At 39.9% G+C, this 26,407-nt stretch overlaps 1 protein-coding gene across 1 annotated transcript; it reads left to right on the top strand.

The window, feature by feature from the left end:
• The first annotated feature begins 35 nt into the window (after window positions 1–35).
• On the top strand, window positions 36–24,670 carry Enkur (enkurin, TRPC channel interacting protein). Its single transcript, NM_027728.2, has 5 exons — window positions 36–329; window positions 8,606–8,751; window positions 10,903–11,126; window positions 16,088–16,234; window positions 24,283–24,670. The coding sequence occupies exons 1-5, from the start codon at window positions 253–255 to the stop codon at window positions 24,454–24,456; spliced, it is 768 nt and encodes a 255-aa protein (NP_082004.1). The 5' UTR covers window positions 36–252; the 3' UTR covers window positions 24,457–24,670.
• Window positions 24,671–26,407: the final 1,737 nt, after the last annotated feature.

Here is a 26,407-nt window from a genome sequence, read left to right as displayed (position 1 = left end):
GGTTGCCCCGTCTCCTAGCAACTGTTTCCTTAGCAACCACGTGGTCAACAACGCTAAACAGACTCGGAGCAGAATTATTTTCTTCCTGAAAAAGGGACTGTTACGAAAGGGTCAAAGGGAAATTACACGAAAGAGAAATTTTAGTTCTTTGATAAGAAAGTAAGAAAAGAAAAAGGCGGTGAGAGAAGGAGTTGAGACAGTGGGAAAGTGAGCCAAAAAGCTGAGTACTTGTTAAGGAATTCCTTGGTGGCCATGGACTCACCCTGCACTTCCGAGAGTATTTATAACCTCATACCCAGTGACTTGAAGGAGCCGCCCCAGCATCCTAGGTATGTGGGTAAGCAAAAGCGATGACTTCAGCCCAGAGGAAGATCGTTGACCTCTTTTAAAGACTTACGGGGCTGACTTTTACATTTAATCTTGGGTCGCAACTTCTTAAGACCAGGTGGACAAATCTAAATAGCGTTTCATATTTCACAGAGAAAAAAAAAAAGTGAGCTAGTGTTGTCAGACGTCCATTTTATGATCATAGCCCCCCACTAATATGCAATTATTAATTTGGTTTTAGGTGCTGTGTATAATGTGAAATTCCATGTCGTTGAAAAGAGGGGGAAAAATCTGTTTTATCCGTCCGTTTTAGGAAATCTGATGTTTAATTTAGGAACTCAATGTTGTATTTGACTTAGGCACTCTTTTGCCTCCCGTAATTTGTGTCTAAATTGAATTCTCATTTGTTTCTAGGCCTCAGTATTTCAATTGGTTTAACAAAAATGATGGACTAGAGAGTATGTCTAGGATTTTTACAGATCTTGTGGTTTAATGAAAGGGGTACAGTTGGATGGATGGAAATTCCAAAATATATAACTGAAGGAAATTCTTATGTGTTTGTTATATTTCTGAAAATCTCCAAATCTGAAAAAGGAAACTTCAAAATAAATGTCCCAGATACTTGGCCATATAGGTATTTTGTAAACTGTATTGAAGTCTGAGAGAAGAGGGCAGTCCCATGCCTCCTAGGAGTTGGTGATTTCTGTTATTTACCTTTGTCTTTTGACTTAAGAAAGTCACAGCCACTTTAAAAGAACCAGCACTCAGGTGCGCATGCCTGTTGCGGCACCCAGGATGCTGATGGGGAGAATCTGAGTTCAAGGCTAGCATGGGCTACAAAGACAGACCCTGTCTCTAAAACCAAACAACCAAGAAAAAAAAAAATCAAGAGTTACCAGTTATTATTATTGTGGAGGTCTACAATCAATTTGCACTTGTTTTCTGATTTGAAAATAAGTGAAGTAGACATTCGGAGGTTCCTTCCAAATGTAATGGCCAATTTTTTATGACGTGGAGTGGTAACAGCAAAGTGTAGGTCCTTCCATTTTAACTCAAACTGAATAGGCAGCTTATATCAGAGCAATCATGATATTGTATTTCCCTTGCTTATCAGCTGGGCATCTCTGGGGAGGAATGAAAATGCTGACACCGGTGTGGAGTTTGCAATGCTCACATTACTTGTAGCTGAATCAACTTTTGGTCCAAAATTCCTATGTACTGTTGAAGATAAACTTCCTCCTCTCTGTAGCACACTGGAAGAAACTGCCTTCTATGGAATACTGAGTTTGGATGTTAAGATATTCTACTAGTTCAGCATTTTGTTAAGTGGTAAAGAGCTTTAATGCACCTGGGAAGTTTGTTGTTTGTTTGTTTGTTTGTTTGTTTGTTTGTTTTAAAGGGGATTCATTTGGCCCCTGTTCTGTGTCTAACTGTGCCCCAGTATTCTTGCGCATGCTAGAGTGACAGCATAAATTATAAATTCCTTGGTTTATTCCTAAAAAATAATTACAAGACAGACTTAGTATAAGAAGGAATAAAGGGGGTGCCCTAAATGATCCTGTTATGATTTTGACAAGATGCCACACAAGCAAGCTACTGATTTGTTGTTGTTTTAAAGCATGATAAAACATTTCATCATGTTTCTTCACCACACTGCTACAAACTTTCTTCCCTTAGTCTTCTCACTAAGATGCTTAATAACAAGAAGATATTTAAATGTACGAGTCCCTCTTGCATCATTGAATTATAATCCAAGTTCTTGGAGAGGTTGCCACACCTGTAAGGCACTGGCAGAGACTGATCACTAACTGATCCCAAACATGATGTGCCACACCATGTTTGTCAAACAGAAGTGTTCTTGTCGAACAGAAATAGAGCATTAAAATGTTGATTAACTGCAAAGAAATATATTACTTAAAACCCTAATGGAAGTTTCAAATAAATGAGTGGAAGAGATACTTCAAAATATCAGTTTTTGCTTTCTGCCTTATAAATGAAGAGAAGGACATAATATGCAAACAGAATTTTGACAGCAAGAAAAATTGCAGCAGACATGTTTCATCCACATCACTGCCTCTCGCCCACACTTCTGTAGATAACATACAGTCAGAACTGTTGGCACGCCTCACTGGCATTCTGCAGGCAAACCACTGGAGAGAGGAAATGTGCCAACACTACCAGTTAAAATTAGCTGCCAAGGAAATCTGTAGATAAGTCAACCTGTTCAGTACTTTATTTCATTAGAGAACAAGGTTTACCATTCTATGCAAACAACCCTGTATAAGAGAAGTAACAATGTTAGGAACTTAGGTCAGTTTATTAGATTCACCAGAATTCAAAAATTTTGGACGTAAGACTGCATTTTTATCTTACCCAAGACTCTGGAAAAACAGTGTTACATTGATTTACTTTAAAATGTTAACCCAATATACATGTCAACAGCTACAGTGGCAACTGATAATACCCACAGAGTCATGTCCAACTTACTAGTCGGTCTGGCATTCCGGGCACTATACTGCTTTTTTCACCATCCCTATTCCAATGGGAACTCTATCAGATGATTAGCATTGTTTTAGTTGAGGCAGGTAAGAAGGACAAGAGCAGAGATTGACAGCAGTCTGACTACAAGGTCCAATGCGGTATCAGCTTGTAACTGCCCAAATAACAGGAAGAAACTAGAGGTGTGCCTTGGCTTCAGTAGCGCATTCCCCTTTGGTTTCTGATAATTTATTATGTATCCCATACTGTTTAGTACTCATACACTGTTTTCTTCTCATGCAATAAGATATGTTGTGATGAGAAGCATAGAAAAAGAAAATAGTGACAGAAAAGTAAATGTAATTTCAAAATGACATAGAACATGACTGTGTACTCAGAAGTCTTGAATCTGTCTCACTCAGATTTGACTTAGAGCTACTAGAAGGCAGTCAGTTATCCACAAAGGAAGAAATGTCCGAGTTACAACATCATATGCAGAAGTTAAGTTGTAGCTGAGCAGAAGTATGATTCTCTTTATGGGGAACCATAAATACCTTCTCATGGCTCTTGGAGAGAGAACACAGTGTAGGATGAGAGCCAGGGTCATTATCCTTCTCTCATGGCATGTGCCATGTTTTGTTACCCTGATATTGCTCCATTGCCAGCATAGCTTAATGAAAGCAGTTTAAATGGATATGTTGCTCTTCAGTTTAATTGGACATATTTTTCTGGTATTTAGGCCAACACAGTGCATTAGAAATGAAATACAATAAAAATTTTCTAATAGTCATTTTTAAAAGAAAAGAGAAGACAAAAAAGCAAAATTAACCTTCATGACGTATGTTTTTTAGCCTGATGTATCTATATTACCATCATTTCAATATGTGGCACTAGCCCCAATAACCATAAGCAGAACTCTAGATTATATTGACAGCATTGAAATTTACTGTATTTTTTCTCAATAGCTTAAGAATTACCATAACTACACTCAATGACATAGACCTGCATTAATGGCTATAAATTAAGTACAGGGCATAACGGTGACAACTAACTACTCTGGGAGTAGAATTTCATCTAATTTAGAAAACTTAATTACCCTATATAATCAATAGGATGAACTGAAAAAAATCATTCCAATGTCTGTGAGTGAACTTATGCAGTATTTAACTAAATGTAAAATTCTCAAGACATAATTTGGAGGACTTTCTAAGACAGCTCAAGCTCAAGAGGCAATATTAATCTAAAATTGATTAAATTAATGAGTACACACAAGTACACACACACACACACACACACACACGCATACTGTGGCTTCTCAGATCTCTCATTCATTACAAGGAAAATTTAAAGTCCTTTCAAATTTTCAGCACATTTAAGCAATGTGTATCCTTTTAATATGTTATAAAATGGACTATGATGCTATGCTCATTGGCAATAAAATAATTATAGTATGTTAATTGAAGATGACAATTTTAGTTTCAAAATAAAAGTTATCTCTAGCCCAGTTTAAAGTAAGTAAAAAACAGGTCCAGTTAATAAAATTACCTGCCACAGGGGTAGAGAAATGGCTCAGCGGTTAAGAGCAATGGCTTGTCATTTGTTAAAGGTCCTGAGTTCAATTCCCAGCAACCACATGGTGGCTCACAACCATATGTAATGAGATCCAATGCCCTTTTCTGATGTGTCTGAAAACAGCAAGAGTGTGCTCCTATACGTAAAATAAATAAATAAATCTTTTAAAAAATATATTACCTGCCCCGTCTTTATAATGAAGCTGCACAATTTCCAAAATGCAATGGAATGTAGCTATTTAAAAGAACAAGTTTTCTATATACTGACATGAAAAGGCATAACATTTTATTATATTTAAGAAATACAGCTGCACATATACATGCACACATAATTTATGTCACAAGTAATGCAAAAGAGGCCATGAATTTGCAAAAGAGCAAGAGGGGTATATGTGATGGTTAGGAAGGGGAAAAGGGTGAGATGATGTAGTTATAAAACCCCCAAAATGAAAGAAATACTTAATTATGGATATAAGCAGTTAAGTATATTGATGACGTACACTAAAAGGATGAAAAGAATAAAAAAGAAAGAAGACAGCACCAATTGGCATTGCAATGCATATAAACAAACACGTACTGAGTTTATACAGGAAAACTGATTGAAAAAAATGAAGGGAAGGGACCTGAATTCATTCATTTCTAATTGATTTGGCACAAAAATTGTTACTTATCGACAAATATCAGAGTTTTGTCTAACCAATGAGCATGTTTTCAATTCATACACACACAAAAAGTATTGAATCACAAATTTCCAAACTAAAAAGACAGAGGCTAAAAAAGCATCCTAGTTTGCCAAACCTTCTCTGCCTACTTCCGCAAAAGCTTTAAGGCGCAGGCTTGAAGATCACTTCCGAAAGTTGTCTATGACTCATTCATGTCCATCATGTTCCCAGCTACTGAGTTCATGGTTGAGGGAAGGTCCTAAAGCCTAGGAACAGCTTGGTTTTGCATACATGCCGGTATAGTCACACAAGCAGAGAATACAAGCTGATAGACACAGCATGACTGGGTGGGGAACGGGGTGTGAGCAGAGTGAATTTATACAAATATGAGATGGTCAAAAATTAAAAACCCAAATTAGGAACAGATCAGGAAGAAAACAGACTATCCCAAATTCCACATCCCTAAGATACTTTGATGCGTTTTCTTCCAACAATATTAGTACAAACATTTTGATAAATCTATATTTGGGTAGATATTACACATAGAATTTTAATAACATCAGCATCAGGTTCTGAGGATTTTCTAAAGCTATTGAGTACTATACAAAAAGAAATATATTTTAAATACTTTATTTTTTTTACAGAGATCTCCTCTCTGATTCTTTTTTTAGATTTTATTTATTTATTTATTTATTTATTTATTTATTTTTAATTTATATGAGTACACTGCACCTGTCTTCAGACACACTAGAAGAGTGCATCGGATTCCATTACAGATGGTTGTGAACCACCATGTGGTTGCTGAGAATTGAACTCAGGACCTCTGGAAGAGCAGACAGTGCTCTTAACTGCTGAGCCATCTCTCCAGCCTTTTTAAATACTTTATTAAAAAAAAAAAAAAAGATAGTCAAACGTGTACTTCCAAGTAAGGATGGGATTTATTCTCTCATCAGGAACAGCTAGGACAACAGGAAAAAACACATGGAACAAAGGTTTTCAAACACCGGACAGGGGACAGCACAGAGCAGTCAGTCCTTCCTGAACAATGGAAAGGATTTAGGCAAGCATGCAGTTACAGTTGCCCTAACAGACACTCTAGGGACAACATCCTGGCCAAAGTCCAGAGAAAGAAAACAAAGCCCTTGATTATCTGAAAATTAAGAGACCTAAGAGCTGGGAAGACAAAGCAGCTAGCACTCACAGAACAGTGCACCAGAGAGGAGAGAAGTGTCCAGAGAGGGACAGAAACCTACCTGAGATGTCCTCGTGCTCCTTGACTGACAGTGCATATGTGTGATGAAATGCAACACCACCAAAATGACCTCAGAAAGAACAGTGCTGAAAAGTTCATCCACTCACCGGCCGGAGGGGTGCGGTCTCCTTAGACACAGAACACATTGCCTCAGAAGCAGAGCAGAATCAAAGACAAAGCTAGAAAGCCAAAGACTTTACATCTAGCCTTAAAATGACTAATTTTTTGGACTATAATAACTGCATTCTAGAATCAAACTAAAGAAATGTTAAAACATTTTTAAAGTAAAAAAAAGACAAAAGTAAGGAATTAACGCGATAAAATTCACAATATTTGAAATCCAATAAAAAATGTACAGGCAAGCCAGGTATGGTGGCTCATGCCTTTAATCCCCATACTTGAGAGGCAGAGGCAGGGGGATCTCTGTGAGTTGGAGGCCAGCTTGGTCTACAAAGTGAGTTCCAGGACAGACAGGGCTAAGCAGAGAAACCCTGTCTCAAAATCAAAATAAAACAACAGAAATGAACAGGCATGCAAAGAACCAGGAAAATATGTTATAACCTAAAGAGAAGTGGTCAATCTAAATAGCTAGAAATGGCACAAATAATAAAATGCTAGACAATGGCATTTAAAACAGCCATTTTAAATATCACAATCAAAGAGGTAGAAAAATGTAAGACTAAGATATGGAGAGAAAGGAAAGGGGAAAGAAGATGCAAGTCTATCTTCTAGATGACCATGTCTGAAATGAAAACAGCACACTGGATGGGGTCAGCAACAGGGAAGCCACTCATAAAGAAAATGGGTATCTGAAGACACAGTAACCAACAGGAATCTGCGGACACAGTAACAAACAAAAATCTCAAGACACAGTAACAAGCAGGAATCTAAAGACACGGTAGCAACAACATAAAATGAAACATGGAGATTAGAGATCAGAAAAGAGAACACAACATTGTCAAGCTAAGGACATAAATTAGAGGGGGCAGTGCATACCTTTCTTTAATCCTCAGGAGTCATTCTGTCTCTCTGACTGTGGTCCCAGGGATCAAAACCAGGTCCCTAGGCTTCCTGGCAAACTCAACCTGCTGAGTCATCTTTTCAACCCACAAATATAGCCCAAAAAGCACATTAAAATTAAGTGACACAAACATACAAAATAAAAGTGATTAGTACTTGGCTAAAATTTCTATGCAGTTTATGAGAAAATCCCTCTAAAAATAAAGATATCAACTACAAAAACAGGTTGATTCAGTGATCTGACTAGCAGCCCACCCCATATGTGTCCCTCCTAAAGCTATGTGCTGGGTAAAAGAGGATGACCTTTCGCTGAGACAGGGAGGGCTATTCTTCAGTCAAGAGTCTAGTTGTACTCTGTTCAGGCTCCAACCTTTCTAGTATACACAGAAGTGTGAGTATTTATTCTAAGGATTGAAGTCATACGAAGTGTATTCTCCAACGACAGTGGAAATAAATTAGAAATCAGTTAAAAATAATTGGGAGCTCTGAATCTGTGAAAACTGAGTAAGCATAAGCAAACTTCTATTTGAAGGCAATATAAACTGTATTTAATGCATAAAAATGAAAGATATCCTAACTTCCCCACTATACCCCGGGCAAACAGTATTGCTCCATGTAGCTCTGGCCATCCTGGAACTCAATTTGTAGAGTACACTGGCCTCAAAATCACAGATCTGCCTGCCTCTGTCTTACAAATGCTGGGATTAAGGGTGTGTGCCCCAAGCCTGGAAAAGATCTCCTTTCTTTGGGGATCTTTGGGAGGCAGCCAAGGCAGTACTTAGAGGAAATTTTATAGCTCTAAACACTCAGAAGGTCCCAAAAGTTTAAAACCAAACATACTTGGTTAAAATTATACCTCAAAAAAAATTTTGGGAAATAATACTAAAGAACAGTGGGGAAAATGTTGAAATGAAACAAGAAGTCACCATTAGAGAAAATCAATAAAATTTAGGATCATTGTGAAGATGAGTAAACTTTCAGCAAGACTAACTGGCTGGGACTTGCGGGTGGGAGACACACAAATAACTAAGATCAGCAGTGAGGGAGGAGACAGCCCAACTGATGCTAGGGATAGCCAAAGGATGATACGGAGACAAATAAATACCTTTGCCCTGGTCCCTCTTTTAGCCCAGTGTGGGTAAGTGTAGTGGATGCCATGTCAGATTGTTAATCTTTATGCCCACTCTCCATTATCAATATAGACATTTATAAAGCAGAATTTGGTGGCTGTTTTTAATCTTTAAGTATTTTGCACTAGAAATAGAAATGCTACAATTTTTAATTTTTAATTTCAGGTATACATCACTGTTTAGAGCAACTATAAAAAATGACATGAAGAAATTTAAAACGGCAATGAAAACCATGGGACCTGCAAAAGTAGAGATACCTTCCCCCAAGGATTTTCTAAAGAAGCATTCCAAGGAAAAAACACTACCACCAAGTAGGTTAAATCACTTACTGTTTGAAAAATTAGGATTCTTGGCTGGTAATTTAGCTACCATTATATTACCATCAATGAATATTAAATATACACAGACAACAGCAACTTTACCTAATACTGAGTGGGGTTTGGCAAGATTAGGAGAAAGTAGAAGTAGAAATAGAAAATAAATATAGTGGCCAATGATAACTTGACTCTATACAGACTCTTGGTGGGACAAGCATCATGAGTTACTTCTTGACCTATCCAAAGAGGCCCATGCTTCAACACCCATGCTTCAGCATCCGGAACTGACTTGTATCTTTAACACTAAGATTTTATTAAAAAAGGGTTAGCACCCCAGGTATAGTGTTTGATTGATGGGCAAGGTGCCCCTCATTTTGTCTCCAGATTTTTATTATTATTATTATTTTTTTTTTTTTTTTTGGTTTTTTGAGACAGAGTTTCTCTGTTTAGCCCTGGCTGTCCTGGAACTCACTCTGTAGACCAGGCTGGCCTCAAATTCAGAAATCCTCCTGCCTCTGCCTCCCAAGTTCTGGGATTAAAGGTGTGTGCCACCACACCCAGCTTCAGACCTTTTTCTAAGAGATAAAAACTATAATGGTTATTACCAGTTGGACCAATATCTAACTTGAATTAACAAATATTCTAATAGCTTCTATTTATCTAAATAACATTAAAAGACCTTACCCTCAAATAACGTTCCCATTCTAAGGTACTATATCTATAGATTTAATATGTGAATTCTGGAGGGGCAGAAGTCAGCCCCAAGAAGAAGGTAGTCCAACCCATAGACTTTAACAATAATTATGGGTTTTATTTTTCCCTGAAAATGGAAGTACTATAATCTCATTTCTAACAGGTCCCCAGATCTTAGTATGACTGACTCCATGATAAAAGTTCCATCCAGGTCATACAACTCAGCCTGTAGACAGGACCACCTCCCAGAACTAAAACAAAGACCTGATCTATCAAAGTCCGTAGTTCTTGGAAAGTCTTTAAATGTGCTCACCTTGCTTTCTGGCTTCTGTAGTTCTGCTTCTGGCTAACTGCTCTTGTTAACTGAAGTATGTCAACATAGCCCATGATTTTTATGATTAAAAGCTCACCCTAAGAAAAGTTTGAGGCTACACTAGGATCCGGAACACCCAGTGTTATCGCCAGCCAGCTAGCTAACAAAGACTTTCCTTTGGTTAAACCACGTTTAAGCAGACCTCTCTTGTGAACGCCCCAGAATATCACTGTACAAACAGAGTCAACTAGTGCAGAAGTGAATAAACTCAGACCACAGTAATTATTGGTACAGTTGAGATTGGAATAAGACAAGGAGTAGTTGTTCTAGTTCTTAGAAATAAACTTTAATTGTTTTACATTTTAGAATAGGCAAGCCATGTTGATGTGACGATATAAAAATGCTGGCTGGAATTGTTGAACCAGAAAGACTGTTAGACAAAACAGTTTCACCTGCTTTCATGAAGAGTATGTGGAACAGAGAGAATAAAAAGTCTGGTGGTTGCTCCCTTAGAATGGTGGGACACACTAGGAAGGAAGGAAGAGGGAATTTTGGTCGTACTGGTGACCTGTTACTTGTTATACTGTGCATTGAGTGCGTAGTAATTATTCATTGTAGTAATAATAGTGTCTGTGAAAATATTCAGAGATTATTGGGCTTCCGATGTAAAGTTTTATTAATTTATTCAAGGGCTTTGTTATAGTTTTCTCTTAAAAATAATTCTGGTTCATACTGAAAGAGTGCTGAAAATAAGCTTATTTTAAGTGGTAAAACTAAATATGGGTGGCTATAGCCTTTATAGTAGCCATCAGAACTGTAGTAATGATCTATTGTTATGACACTCTTACTTTTTATGCTGTAACTCAACAACAAATCAATTATTACATTGTGCTCAATTCTGTATTTTGATTAATTACATTTTTTCTGTTTAAGTACATTTATAGAAGTACTATTGACAAATGGAAAGCAATGCATATTTGATGTAAACTTTTGGATATAAAGAATTTTTTTTCACCTTAAGTATTTATATATGTTATAATGAAACCTCAATATTAGTGGTACATATTTGCATGTCCCAAACAGTAGTGAGCAATAATGTTTACTTTTGAACATTAACAATGAAATGTTATATTTAACAGAAAAAAAGTTTAATAGGTGCTCTCCCAAGAAGCCTGCAGTGCCCTTGAGAACCGATCATCCAGTTATGGGAATACAGAGTGGAAAAAACTTCATAAACACAAATGCAGCTGACGTCATCATGGGCGTGGCCAAAAAGCCCAAGCCGATTTATGTTGACAAAAGAACTGGAGATAAGCATGACCTTGAAACTTCAGGGCTATTCCCCAAGTACATCAACAAAAAGGTAGCCCTTGTTTGTCAGTAAGAGATGGATTCCAAAGTCCTGCGGAGAGCTAGTGTTCTCCCTGAGATAGATATACAGTGTGCTCCCTGGACACACAACGCGTCTTCCCGTCCCCATCGCTCTGTGGTCTGTGTGCGGCTCACATTTAAAGTACTATTGCTGTCTTCCTCAATTTTAGTTACTAATGTACTTAATAACTACAGCGGTCTCTAAAAATATTAAGTATCAGTGAGGTAAAAATGTCACTAAAGGCGGTCACTACTGTAAATCTGGAGGAACGGACCTTTCAGGAGGCCGTGAGATGTAGTCATTCACCTGCATCAACATGGGGCCGGGGTAAGAAACAAGCACACAGAGCTTCAGAGACCCATCCTTTCAATCTCTCCAAAATAACCTGTGCTACTATTTTAGTAAAAGCCTATTTATTTTATTTGAGTTTTGGGAAAGCTCTGTAAAGGGATTAATGACTTGGATCATTGATTTCTACCTGAAAAGGTGTTCATTAGGGAGGGACAGGATTTTATTTGCTAGACATTATGTAAAAAGTAAATTTGTAAAATTAGTAAATTAGTAGTTTGCAATTAGTAAAAAGGTTTTTGTCAGACAGTGGTGGCATATGCCTTTAATCCCAGCACTTGGGAGGCAGAGGCAGGCAGATCTCTGAGTTTGAGGCCAGCCTGGTCTACAGAGTGAGTTACAGAACAGCCAGGGCCACACAGAGAAACCTTGTCTCAAAAAAAAGAAAAAGAAAAAAGAAAAAAAGAGAAGGTTTTTTAAATAAAAAAAAAAACTTACAAAGAAAAATACTTAAATCTTATCCTATTTTCTATACTTTGTTGAGCATAAAAGTATGTGTGAACACATACTAAAATAAGCTGCAAAGTCCTAAATATTAATAACAAATAGTAGTTAGTTGTGACCAGAAATAGAAAAGAAATAGGAAGGAAGGAAGGAAGGAAGGAAGGAAGGAAGGAAGGAAGGAAGGAAGGAAGGAGGAAGGAAGGAGGGAGGGAGGGAGGGAGGGAGGGAGGGAGGAAGGAAGGAAGGAAGGAAGGAAGGAAGGAAGGAAGGAAGGAAGGAAGGAAGAAGGAGAGAGAGCGCGCGCTTAAGGAATAGAGAAGCAGAGGGAGAGAGGAAAAGGAGAAAGGGAAAGAAAAGAAGAAGAGAAGGAAAAACAGATGAGAGGGAAGGGGAGAGGATGAGGGAAGGGGAGGGAGAAGATGGGAAAGGGGAGGGGAGAGGAGGGAGGGTGAACTCTAACCGTGAGGGATGATCTAGGTAGTCCAGTGATGTGCTGCATACCACCTATGAGTGTAGAAGTGGAAACAGGCTCCAGGCCATATTCAGAGCACAGCGCCCATTCTCTGGGAAATTTGTCTTGTCCAGCAGGCTAAGATCACCTCCGGAAGAACTCAGCTGTTGTCGGGTCGCTGGCCTCGTGCTGAGAACATTACTAAGGCTTCTCGGGATACTTATTCCATGGTTCTTGTCCCATCACTGGCTCCTTCAAGTCACTTCCAACCCACTATTGATCTGTTGTGACAGCAAGGGCTGCACACACTGCCTCTCCTCTGTGCCGTCCCTGTTTGTGCTCCCCATGTTAATACACTTTCTTTTTGAAAAAATGTTGAAGTATCCTCCATCACAGAAATATAAAGCTCACAGAGTGTGAGAGTGTGTGTCTATCAAGCCACAGAGGCAGCACACACTTGCTGTTCTCTTGCTGTCTCTCTTCACAGACTTATTTGGTCAACTTCAGAGTTAACTCAAAAAAAAAAAAATCCATGATAAGTAGTGGAGGTCACCATGTCTCAGTTTGGTTTCTATTACTATCCTATGTGCTAGACCAAAACCAACATAGAAGGGGAAGGGTTTATTCAGTCTTACAGTTTATAGTCCATCACAGAAGGAACTCAGACCAGGAACTCAACCCAGGAATGGGGAGACAGGAGCTGATGCAGAGGCCATGGAGGGGTGCTGCTGACTAGCTTGCTCCCATGGTTTTCTCAGTTTGCTTTTTTTATAAAACCCAGGACCACCAGCGTAGGGATGGCACCACCCACAGTGGGCTGTGCCCTCCCATATCAACCATTAATCAAGAAAATGCCCAAATAGACTTGTTTTAGAAGCCAATTTGATGAAGCCATTTTCTCAATTGAGCTTCTATCCTCCCAGATGATTTTAGCTTATGCCAAGATCATAACAACAGCAACAACAACAACCAGTATCAGATGATAAAGGGATACAATTTGGGGAAAAACAAATAGACCACCCCCTCATTGGTTCTAAATGAATTATATGTCATTTGTGCGTTGAGATTGTGGAGACAAACTGAAAGATGAATGAGCATATGGTGTGTGTCACAGTAACAGCGAGCTAGCATTTCAAATTCTGACTTGCTGCTTGCTAACTTTGGGATCTGTGACATGCCATGGAATCGACCACAGGGGTATAGTGAGCATTAAATGACATTAAGTGTACTAAGTACCTGACAATGTCTGGCACTTAATAAAATGGCCAGAATGGATAAACATTATAATAGAACAATTAGTGACACCATTCATCAGCCTCCAGCCACTTAGCTTGTAGCAACCCATAAGATCACTAAAGCTTTTGCTCATTTGCCAGATTATTTTCCTAAAATGCATTACACTGGTCCCTTTCCTGAACATAACATCCCAAACATAATCTAACCTTTAAAAAACTATCTTTTTATTATGGAGCATGTGCCACAGCTCACATGCAGAAGTCAGGGGATGACTTTTTGAGAATTATAAGTTGTTTCCTTGACTACCAGAGCCCTCACGGCTGCTTCCTGGGAGATAACTTCCCTGGGATCTTTATCTTCAGTAGGTTCCCTTTCATATTACCCTTCTTAGCCCTTGTTTACATCAGAGCATGTGCACATGTTATAGTCTTCTTCCTCAGTATCACAGGGGTACCTTGTGGGTACCAATATCCACAAATACTTGTGGCCTTCATATGAATGGCTTAGTAGATGTATGTAACATACATAACCTGTTATGGGCTTTACTCTTAGTCTCTAGATATCTTAACGTAGCCAATATAATAGGGCAAATGCTGTATAGATCATTGGTATACCATGTTGCTTAGGGAAGAAAATCAATACAGATGTCATTTAATTTTTTTAGGTTTATTTATTTTTATGTGTACTTTGCCTAAGTATTTTAATGAGTATTTTGCCTGCATGTATCTCTGTCTATGTGAGCAGTGCTGTGAAGGCCAGAAAAGGTTGTTAGATCCCCTGAAACTGGAGTTACAGATAGTTGTAAGTCACAATGTGAGTACTGGGAACTGAACCCAGGTCCTCTGCAAACGCAGCCAGTGCTCTTTAACTTCTGAGCCATCTTCCTGGCCCCAGATACAGATGCCTAGTGTTTTCCTCTTTTGAAGTAGACTGAACACATTTCTCTACCCAAGAATAAGAATCCTATGAGGAAAGACACCTTACTTTTCTGTTCACTATTACTCTTAGTACTCAATATGTCCTCAAATACTGTTTTGAAAACTGAACACAAAGAAATTGTAGTCCTTTAGACAGTGACACTACATTCACTAATATGAAAGAAGTACAGCCAGTGGCCTCACCATCAGTTCCTGTGAGCATCCCAGGAGCCCAGACAGGCAGCTCGCCCTTCCATATCAACCTTAGAGGCCACAGCCAAGCTCCCCGTGGGCCTAGTGCCCAGGAAGGGCTTGCTTTTATGGTTTAAGAGGGTTTGTCTTTTTTATTTAGCCAGGTGTGTGTGTGTGTGTGTGTGTGTGTGTGTGTGTGTGTGAGAGAGAGAGAGAGAGAGAGAGAGAGAGAGAGAGAGAGAGAGAGAAGGCACCTCGGAGATACTCAAGAGATTTCAAGCTAAATTATACAAGAAAGAAAAAAACAACTCTTTTTTTTAAAAGACTTACTTTATTTTTTTAGCTGTGTATATGCACATGTGTCCATGTGTATATCATTGCAGTACCTACAAGAAGAGGACATCTCCCTTGGAACTGGAGATATTGCTGGTTCTGAGCTACCTCAGTGGGTGCTAGGAACTGAACTCAGCTCTTCTGCAAAGGCAGCAAGGTTTCTAACCACTGAGCCTTCTCCACAGCCCCAGAAAAGCCAACACCTAAAAGTGAAAGTTTCTGGTTATGGTGATGTTAGTCTCAGCACTCAAGAATCTGAGGCATGTGGATCTCTATAAATTTGTGGCTAGTCTGGTCTACATAAAGAGTTCAAGGCCAGCCTGGGCTACTCTGTCTAAAAAATAGTCTAGAGTTTAAGAAGAGACACTGGTGATAGAAGAGAGAAAACAAATTGCTACAAGTTCTCTCTCTCTCTCTCTCTCTCGCTCGCTCGCTCACTCGCTCTCATGTGTGTGTGTTATGTATGTGTGTTATGTGTGGTGTGTGTACATTATGTGTGTTGTGTGTGCGTGTTATGTGTGTTGTGTGATGTATGTGTGTTATGTGTGTATTATGTGTGTGTACATGTGTGTATGCATGTGTGTGTGTGTTATGTGTGTGTGCGTGCCCAAGTATATACACATATGTGAAGGTCAGAGGACAATTTATAGAAGTCAGTTCTCTGCTTCCATCCTGTGAGTTCAGGAGATTGAATTCAGATTGTAAGACTTGGTGGCAAGTACCTTTACTCAGTGAGCCAACTTTCTGGTCCAGCATCTTATTTTAAGAGATCAGAATGAACTAGCTCTACGTTTTGGAAGTGGCGTATGTGTGCGCTCATGTGCATGTATGTGCATGTAAGTGTGTATGTGTAATGGCTGGATTTTGCCAATTTGCCTAGTTTTTGTTTATTGGGTCATTTTTGTTTGTTTTTTTCTTGAATATTGAAAACAATAAGCTTTCTTGTTCTCTAATTCCCAGTTGCTCTGCTCACACACAGAAGACTGCTCACAGGAAACTGATTGGCTTTTTTTCTCTGGAAATCCTCGCAGGATTATGGCATCACGCCTGAGTACATATGCAAGCGAAATGAGGATGTGAAGAAAGCACAAGAAGAGTATGACAATTACATCCAGGAGAACCTCAAGAAAGCGGCCATGAAGAGACTCTCTGACGAAGAAAGGGAGGCAGTTCTGCAGGTGAGCCTGTGGGCTTCAGGCCTCTCTAACTCTTCGTCCACCCCCCAGCCCTGCTACTGAAGCCGGGGCTTCCACTGTCTCAAAGCAGTCTCTTTGGGCTCTAGCAAAAGTGCTCAGTAAAGCTTACTCTTTGAAAAGGGAAAGGAAAAAATAAAAGCAAGCCATAATACAGAGATTCATAAAATATTTTGTTTCCAATTTGGTGCATTTAGGTTGTAAGGAAGCCCACTTTCTCCTACAACAAACTGGTATTTTAAAAGAGTGAGAAAATAGTTACTTCCATTCACTAAATTTATTTTTTAAAGTACTCATAACGGAGCTATTTTTCACTAGATGGAGCTCTAGAATAATTGAAGCTGTCTCCAAGCTGTATCTTTTCCATTCTAGTAACTCAGCTACCCAGGTTATTGCGTGAATGGATATTAGGTTTCACATATGGTTCCTCTATTTTGAATAAATGGGCCATTTGACATATCGTTGTTGTAGTTTAATGGAAGAGGTCTATCTGAAGTGTGAGGCATCAAGAGATGAGCAGGGCGTGACACTGTCATTTACACAGAGCAGTTACTAAGCACCTGCTTGTCCTCTTCTGCCACCACGCTGACCCTTAAAGAAGTGGCATAATGATTCTTTTTACATATATTTTGAAAGCTTTCTATAAGACAGTATCCAATGACTTCATAAAACAAGAGAATTCATTTGGGGAGATACCTCAGTAGTAACGAGCTTGTCTGATGATTGTGGCACATAAAACATGGAATGTGGTAGTACATGTTTTGTTTGTGCATAGGGCCCCTATGTGAACATGGAAGGCATTGATTGACAGGAAAGTCCCTGGAAGCTCATGGGCCAATTAGTCTGGCATATAGAGGAGACCCTATCTCAAATAAGGTAGGTAAGGACCAATACCTGCCATTGTCCTCTGACCTCTCCCCAGGCATCATAGCACCCACATACCCTTAATTATAAATACTACACACACAAACACACACAAACACGCACACACACATAACATAAAAAGCAAACTTTATCTTATTAGTAGCTGTTGAAAATGGGCCATATGCAATTATGATACTTAACATTTAAAGGATGAAATCATAAGCACAAATAAAGATTTATTAAATGTCCATTCTCTACACAATATTAGCCTGAGCCATGAAGATACCGCAAATGGTATGAGATCCAAGTTTTGCTACAGAAAGTGCTTTAATTGGATTAGTGAGACACGATCTCTAAAATGCACCAGATAGACAGGAATTGTGAGTGTGTGTGTGTGTGTGTGTGTGTTGTAGGTGTGTGGATCTCAAGCTTAAGAAAAGCCCAAGGTAGTTGTCAGCACCGAAAGATCTTGCTGTTGCGTGGAGCTGCAGAGTAAGAAGCACCTAGACAGCAGGGGGAGCTCTAGAGCTAGGGCTTCTCTCTGGAGGCGACATGATGGAGTTTTGAAAATATACAGGGAGGGGGTAGTCACGGCAGGCAGGAAATGCAGAATTATAGATCATTTGGTGGAGGAAAAGGCTCGTAGCCCATTATTTTTCAATTATTACTTGTCTTCAGGAAGCGCATCCCTCTGCAAAGGCCAGATCATCATGCCTGCAGGACTGCATGAGGGTGGAAAACAGGAACAGGAAGGCCTTCCTCAGAGTGCAAAGGCTCCTGTGCCTTTTGGCCATAGTGGAGAAACATTCTTTGCCTTCCTCTTCAGGTCACCCCAGGACTTCCATTTGATGCTTCACTGGCAACATAGTAAACCCTTCATGGAATGCCTTACTTTCCAGCCAGTGCATAGCTACCCGGTTATAAGGCTAATGGTGGCCCTACTGACGAGCCTTGCTTCCCACTCAACTCAGAACTGCAGAGTTCTATGGTACAATGGTTGCACATGTGCCCTGAGCTCCTTCTTCACACAAGTAACAGTCCCTTTGCACCTGATTCCAAACACCTCACTCTATAGATGAGGAGATTAAATGCAAATATAATAAGCAGTTCACCTGTGTGTTTATCCCTTCCTTAATATGTGGACATCTATGTGTTTATTGTCAAGAGCCTAACACACAAAATAAGCACAGTCCTTACTCTAGTGAACTGGTACACTTGCCTTTGGCCACATATCATTAAGTTGGTGAGTCAGGACTAAAGTCACACCTAACAAACCCTGGGCTGCTGTTTTTCCTACTACAGGCAAGTTGGGTAAAAGGGAAGTTGTATGAGTTCTGGGCTCCAGTGGAGAAACAGAACACGGACTCAGCTGGGGTTCTGAGGGGAGTTTTGGAAGGAATGGTAAAGAGAAGTGAAGTTCATTGAAGGGAACCAGCAAGGCCCTGAGACCTCCAAGACCAGGGAGAGGGAAATACAGCAACATTTATAGACATAAGGACTGCTGTGCGGTGGGGGGAAAAGGACCGTCAGTGTTCTCAGTACATAATGAGCTGGAAAGACCTCACAGTACAGGACACCTGAAAGTGTGTTCAGGAATGTAGATGCAAGAGGTAGAGGCACAATCTCTCTTCCCTCCCTCCAGAGCGCCTTCAAACTCAGAGGACAGAAGGACAAAAAGCAGGAAGTCCATTCTAGCTGTGTCACAAGGCAGGGCAGGAAGGTAGAGAGTGTGTGGGAGCCAAGGAGCCAAACACAGAAAGTGAAAGGCAATTTTTATGGGTCATAGCTCACTATTTGAAAATTTACATCACAAATAATATTATTTGAGTACAAAAACAAGAGAAACAAAAATGAAAAAAGTTAAAAAGACAAATTTCTATTGCTCCAATGGATAAAAGACCATTTTTGTAAACAACGACAAAAAAGGGTTTAAAAACAACAAAGGGGTTGCGTCAACATGATACAAAATTATATTGAGTTTCCATCCTTAGTTGTTGACTTTGATCCTGACAGTATTGTACATTCTAGAAGTTAAAAGCAAACTACCCATCAAAAAGAAGCCCACGGGGGCAAAGATGTGCTTCTGGGACTGCAAGTAATATGAAAATATTCCCCAACTCGCTTGAAACCCCTTTGATATTTGAAAGTGTATAAATGTATACATTTTCTCTCTGCAGTAGGTGGCCCTGTGGTGCACTGTGGAGACATGTTCAGGTTCTATAATGAAGGAGCAGGGGGAAGCAGAGTCTCTTTGAGGGCTTCTCTTCAGGACCCATGTCATGTGCTATTAAAAGCGTCTCTGACCTGACTCCCTCTTGAGAGAGTTAAAGTATAGTGATTTCAGCTTCTACCTTTCAGCATCTCAGATCGTTGCTTCAGTCTGACTCAAAGAAGTCACCTGGCCCATTGCTCCAGCCAACCAGTGTGTCTTATTTAGCATAGCCTAGCTTCTCATTGCTTTACCTAAACACAGAAGTAAATCACTGAGACTTCTTTGTTCCCCACAAAGAAGTTCTTATTCTACTTACTGTGACCTCATTATTTTATAAGATAAGATACTTCCAATCCTTTTTGTTTGTTTGTTTGGTTGGTTGGTTGGTTTGGTTTGGTTTTTTGGTTCTTTTGTTTTGTTTTGGTTGGTTGGTTGGTTGGTTTTGCTTAGCAAAATAGTGATACAAATCACTGGAAATCATTGCAACATTTTCATAAATGCACTTGCTGTGCTTTGATCATACCAACCCTTCATGGTCTTCACATGTCTCTCCCCCTCTTACTGATCTCTTGTCCTTTTGATTTCCTCCTCTGTTTGTTACCAGTGTTTACAGTTGGCATACAGAGTGATGGGAATCGTGATGTGCTTCATGCTATGTGGCTATATACTCTGCTCCAGTTTGTTCTCCTCCCCCACTGGCCTCTCCCATACTCGATGGCCTGCTCTGGCTGGTCCCTTTCTACACAATGGACCTCCCTTCTGCTCTCTTGTCACATCGGTCCATTACCCTCTCCTTTTGCTGCCTTGCTTAAGATCTGTTCCTTTTCCCTGTACCCTCCCCCCTCGAGATTCTTCCCTGCTGCTATGATAGAGACACACACACACAAGCACGCTCACACACATACATGAACCCATGAACACACATGTAACATGCATGCACATACACATATGTATACTTTTATGTCTCTGTGCTCTTTATCAGGGAAATGTGATCTTTGTTCTTAGAAGCCTCTGTATGTCACTTAATATAGTGATCCATTGCTGCCAATCTTACCATCTTGTTTCTTTAAGGCTGAACATGTACATGCTGTGCACATGTCGCCTTCTTCCTTATCCATTGCTCTGCTGACAGACACTTGGGCTTGTTCCCTTTCCTAGCTATTGTGAGTAGTGCAGCAATAGGCATGGAAAATGCAAAGATCTCTGTAGCATGATGGCTATGAGTTCTGCTGGTACCCAACCAGGAGTGATATAGCTGGGTCATGTGATATTTCTACTTGAAAAGAAACCCTTATAGCGATTTCTACAGTGGCTGTATCAGCTCACAGTCCTACCAGCAGCTTATAAAGATTTCTTTCCCCCCACATCCTCACCAGTATTTGCTGTCATTTATGTTTCTCAAGGCAGCCATTCTATCAGGGGTGAGATGGGGAACCTCAAGCAGTTTTAATTTGAATTTCGTTGATGGCTGAGAATATTAACATTTTCTCAGCTATCGAGTAGACAACTTCTGGATTTCTTCTTTGGAGATCTATTTGTTCTGTTTCTTAGCCAATGGACCAGGTCGAATGATTTGTGCTTATTTTTGTTCCCTATTCTGAAAGCTGTCTTCACTATGCCAATTATTTCCTTTGCTCTGAAGAAGCCTATTATACAGTTTGATTTTATCTTATAAGTATCGGTGTTTCGCCTGCATGTATGTGTGTATACCACATACATGCCTGGTGCCTGTGGAGGTCAGAGAGGTGTTGGATCTCCTACAACTGAGTTATAGATAGTTATGAGCCGCTGTGTGAGAACTGGGAAACACACCGTGGCCTTTTAGAAGAGCAGCCAGTCCTCTTAACTTCTGAGCCCTCTCTGCAGACCCTGAGAAAAGCTTTGCTTTCATGTATCCTGACTCTCAATCATTGGGCTCATTTACAGTGCTGTTGCAGTCCTGTTGCCTCTGCTGATGTCCTCAAGTATTTCCCACACATCTTCCCCAGTCACTGCGAAGCTTCGGGTCTTACCTTAAGATCCCTTCTATGCATTTTGAACTGATCTGAGTAGTTTCATTGCACACTCAGAAATTCCATTTTTTTCAGCCCCGTGTTTTGAAAATACTCTCTCTTTCTCAATGTGTCTTTTTTTTTCTTTTTTGACACCTTTGTCAAGAATTCAGTGGTTATATCTCTGTGGGTTTATTTCTGGGTCCTCTCTTTTATTCCATCAGTTTGCATATCTGCATTTAAGCCAGTACCAAGCTGTTTTTGTTACTGTAGCTCTCTAATATAGTCTGAAATCAGGCATTGAGAGTCCTCCAGCATCACTCTTTTGATAAGAATTGCTTTGGCTATTGAAGGCCCTTGAAGATTAGAAACTGACACTTACATATGTTCTGGGGTGGAGGCAGGGTCAGTTGAACTAGTGGACTCCCTTCCTTTCCCAGCTTTACACTGCTGCTGAGTCAATACTGAGAAACCAGATGTTCACCAGGTCTGTCTTTACTTTGGTGGCTTTACTCTTCTTCTCAGGAATCTTTGCTGGCCACATGTAACTTTTCAGCCTGTGGGCCAGGCAATTGTCTCATCCTTTACATACATGCTGTACTGCATCCCTGTGATAGCTAGTGTTCTAGCTGGAGATGTCTCCCAAACGTGAAGATCTCTCCCAAATGTCTTGGGAGTGTGAGAAGCAATCACAGCACTGCGATCTGCTCAAGCAGAAACTGTCTTTATACTTGCAAGAACTCTTGAGTACTAACTGCCATGTTGGAGGGAAGCAGCTCTTAGGTATACAGACCATGCCTGAAACATCAGGTTTCTGGGGCTGTACGGCAGTGCAAGTCAGTAATCATGGTCCAGAGGTTGATCAGACTGCAGAGCGATTCTTTGTTGATTTGTGTCTGTTTCTGGCCTCCAGGGTTAGATTATCCTTCCCCATGCACTTCCCTGCCCAGCTTCCTGTTGTCTACAGCCTGGATTTGTCAGCCTCCAGCCTGCTGGTCTCTACTTCTGCCTCCAGAGACTTCCCACACCCTGACCCTGTGGCAGGCCAAACCAAAGCTGCTAGGCCTGTTCTCACACTTCAAGGAAGCTTGGTTTTTAATAGGATCTTGCTCAAGATGCTGCCTGTTAGTTGCCCTGAGTCACCCAGAATGACACTGTGGGATTTCTCACCATCTCACCAAAATGGAATGACAGCTTGTGAATGCTGCTTTGGACTTGTCCTAATGGTGGGACTGCCTGTTGCCTATGTGGCTCAACTTTTAGAAATGGCATCTGTTTCTTCTTAGCCTACATGACCCAGGTTGGCTTTCTCTTTATTCACATGGCATCTGCTCTTTTGTGGCATCCTTTTGCTTCCTTTGTGGACTTCCAAAGCTTGCTCTTTCTCTCTTGACATGCAATTTACTTTTTCTTTGTGTCTGCACGTATACACACATGTGTACCTGTGTACATACATGCCCAGGCACACTCAGAAATATACATGAGTGTGCATATATGTGCTTTAGAAAGACAAAACTTTTCTAATGTATAAAAAATATTTCCAAACCAACTTATATGTATTCATATGTGGAGGTTAGGGGTCAATGTGGGGGTGACTTCTGTCACTGTCTACCATATTTTTTGAGAAAGGGTCTCCAACTGAACCTGGAGTTTACCAATTCAGACAGGCTGGCTTCTCTGAAAGCTCCTGCTATATCTTCTTATCTCCACCATTACGCCCAGGAGTAGAGTTTGTTACAGACAAGTGTGTAAATAAAATGATCTATGATGAATGAAAAGTGCTGCTTTGTAAAACTTCACTGAATGAATTGAATTTGTAGTTTAAGACCTGTCAGTGGTGCCCCTGGTGTAGTGGAGCGAGAAATGTAGCCAGGCAAAGATGGAAATGGCGTTTATAGCTCCTAAGAGATCCTTAATTTTAAATTTGTTGGTTTTAGAGATCATAAAACATTAACTATGTTATTAAATTAGCATGTGTTCTACATCTAATGACATTCCAACAATGTCTAGAATACATTAACAGGAAGTATGGAGCCCTTGACTATATGGAAGATGATTTAGTCTTTGTAATATATTGAAAAGATATACAAAAAGGTCATTGTAAAATTGAATTTTGGTATTTTTCTTACAATAACATTTTACTAAATAAAATATGAGACCTCCATGTTGAAGAATAAGGATAAAATAGAAACTTCTGAGCAGAGAGGAGGTGAAGGTGGGGGTGGGGTGGTTTGTTGTATGAAGTGTCTACCTTGTGAGCATGGGGAGCTGAGCTTGATCCCCAGCACCCATGTAAGAGTGACAGGCATGGCGACATGTGCTGTGATCTTAGCAGGAATGTGGAAGAAACAGGTAGATCCTGGCAGTGGGGGAGGGGGCAGCAGTGGGAGGGACCACTGGACAGCTAACCTAAGTTCCTGAGTTCCAGGGCTGCAAAGGATGTGGTGGTGGTCCTGAACATGATATATGTGAGATTGTATTCTAGCTTTCACTGACTTGGGCACATACATGCCCAGGCACACTCGCAAATATACATGAGTGTGCATATATGTGCTTTAGAAAGACAAAACTTTCCTAATAAATGTGTAAAAAATATTTCCAAAACCAACTTTTACTTGGGACTATCAATTTTCAGATCATTGATTTTTACCAAGGCATTTGCTATAAGCTTGGCTCCACAATGCTCATAACTCTGCACTTACATATAAGACACTGAAAATAGAGCTACAGCCATATTGCCGGTGAAGCAAGTAAATGCTCCCAGCGGGGATGGAGCAGATGACAGAGGGCAGGGCTCTGCTTTCTGTATGTGTTTTCTGTTATTGTGGCCAAGTCCAGAATGGACACGTTATTATTCCCAAAGTTCCTTCAACAGCCATCTGTACCCTCCCAGTCTTCATTACGGGCAATTTTTTTATTGGTTTTCCAGTCTACCTGTTATGTCAAGGTCTCTTTTCCCTTTGCAGGGACTGAAGAAGAACTGGGAAGAGGTGCACAAAGAGTTCCAATCCCTCTCGGTCTTCATTGATTCTGTACCAAAGAAGATTCGCAAGCAGAAGCTGGAAAAAGAGATGAAGCAGCTGGAACACGACATCAGTGTCATTGAGAAGCACAAGATCATCTACATCGCTAACAAGTGAGCCAACTGTTGCAGGACAGAAAAAAGCCACATGGCCATCACACTAAACCCACTCTTCTCAAAGAGGACTATGAAGAGAATAAAGTTTTCACCGAAAATGTAGGGGCAGTGTTGAAAGAATAGTTGAATTATTTGCTTGCTCTAGAGAAAATTTTCTCCTCCACTGTCAGAGTTCTACTTATAAACAAACCATTAAAGTCAGAAGCTGCACCTTGGGTCTGTCTTCCGTAATGTCAATCATCCTATCACTGTGGACGTGTTTCACATGAACATTAATTTTGGACTTTGAAAAGCAAAAACATTCACCATTTCATGGTTTGGGAGGCTTTGCTTTGTTTTGTTGTTTGTTTTCTGTTTTGTTTTTTTCTTCCCTGAGTGACGATAAGAATACAGTGCAGAAAACCATGCCTGTCAAAGACTGGGGCACCTGACTCCCAGACACTCCAAAGCATTTCCTTTATGTTGCTTCCAAACTCCAGAGATTTGAAGCCTGTGTTCTCAGGGGTTCAGGGCTATTTGTAATTATTTATAACTCAAGATCTTTTCAGTATCCACAAAACTATGCATGATAAAAGATTGATTTAAAGGGAGAAAATTTAAGATGATTCATGAAAGGCTCCAGGGAGAATTCGAGAAAGACTCCTCTGAAGGCCTGGATGTAGCTCAGTAGCAGGACCTGAAAGATCACTGGGGATAGGGGTGAGGGAGGCAGAAACAAAGTGAGTTTTCCAGCACACCATTCAAAAGGAGCAGAGTCACCCAAGGACAGGACAAAATGCACAAGCCCAGTATCCTGACTGTGATGCTGTGATCTGTTCCATGATTTACTGTGAATCTTTCACTAAGCTCTCGGGTCTGTTTCCATCTGGGTACAGTGTAAATATGGAGTTTATGAATCCCAAAGTAACCTTTTATAAGATTACTCAGCTTATTAATCAATAGATTTATGTGCCTAGAAGTACCTTCAACTCAAAATAAGAAACAAATCTACACATATCTAAGAAATAAATTACTTTTTTCATGAAATTTTAAGTTAGGAAAGCTTGGTTAGGTACTGCAAACTACCAGAGAAATATAGCTTATGTTATTTCCACTGGATTTTTACACCAGTCATTTTGAAAAATTCCACATATGCAAAATTTGAAACATCATTAAAAAGCTTGGATACTTAGAGGAGAATGTTTTTAATGCCACTATTTTTGAAAATTCATCTTAAGGTTTTCTTATGAATTCTTTATTAATTAGGAACAAATGTAGACTAAGGGCAGTGCATGACAAATACAAAAGATGTTACATGGTAAAATGCCACTTGTCCAGGTAAAAAGCTGCAACAATAGACCACAAAGTAAGTAACTAACCACAATAGAAACCCAGTCCAGGTCGTACAGCTCTTGTGTGATGTAAGGAGGTCACATCCAGAGCCGCAGACTCAGAGTGGGCAGGCTATATCCTATCCAGAGACCAAAGGACGTGAGCCGGACAATCTACGAATGTTGAATACTGTTCCACCCAACATTGTCTGAGCCACCAATTACAAACTTCTTTAACAAACCAGCCCTAATCAAATAAAGAGAAGTTTCTCATGAATACCACTACTGGTGTGAGTGAAAGAGGAAGTTCTGTGGCCACCAGTCTTCTCTGCCAGGGTTAAGGTTAAGGTGGGTGGGTCAGTATTTTGTTAATGAATTATTTACCATGCAGATTCCTTTTCAAGTATTTCAAAATCAGTAGCAATACAAAAGAAAAAAAAATCTGATGATTCAGCCTTAGAAATGTTTCTACTCCAGAGTCATGAGTGGGAGTGATCGTAACTGATAGTCATGATTGAGGCAGTCTTAAATATTGAAGATATAAAAACTGGTCTTTAACAGATAGGGGGTTGTTTTGGATTTGGATTAACTTTTGTAGTTGTCCATTTTTAAATTATAGACATTTTTTTCCATTTCCCAGAA

This window comes from Mus musculus, chromosome 2, assembly GCF_000001635.26.
Source record: "Mus musculus strain C57BL/6J chromosome 2, GRCm38.p6 C57BL/6J".
In the NCBI taxonomy this organism is placed as follows: Eukaryota; Metazoa; Chordata; class Mammalia; order Rodentia; family Muridae; genus Mus; species Mus musculus.
Note: the sequence above shows the minus strand (reverse complement) of the source record. Positions and strands in the feature narration are given on the sequence as shown.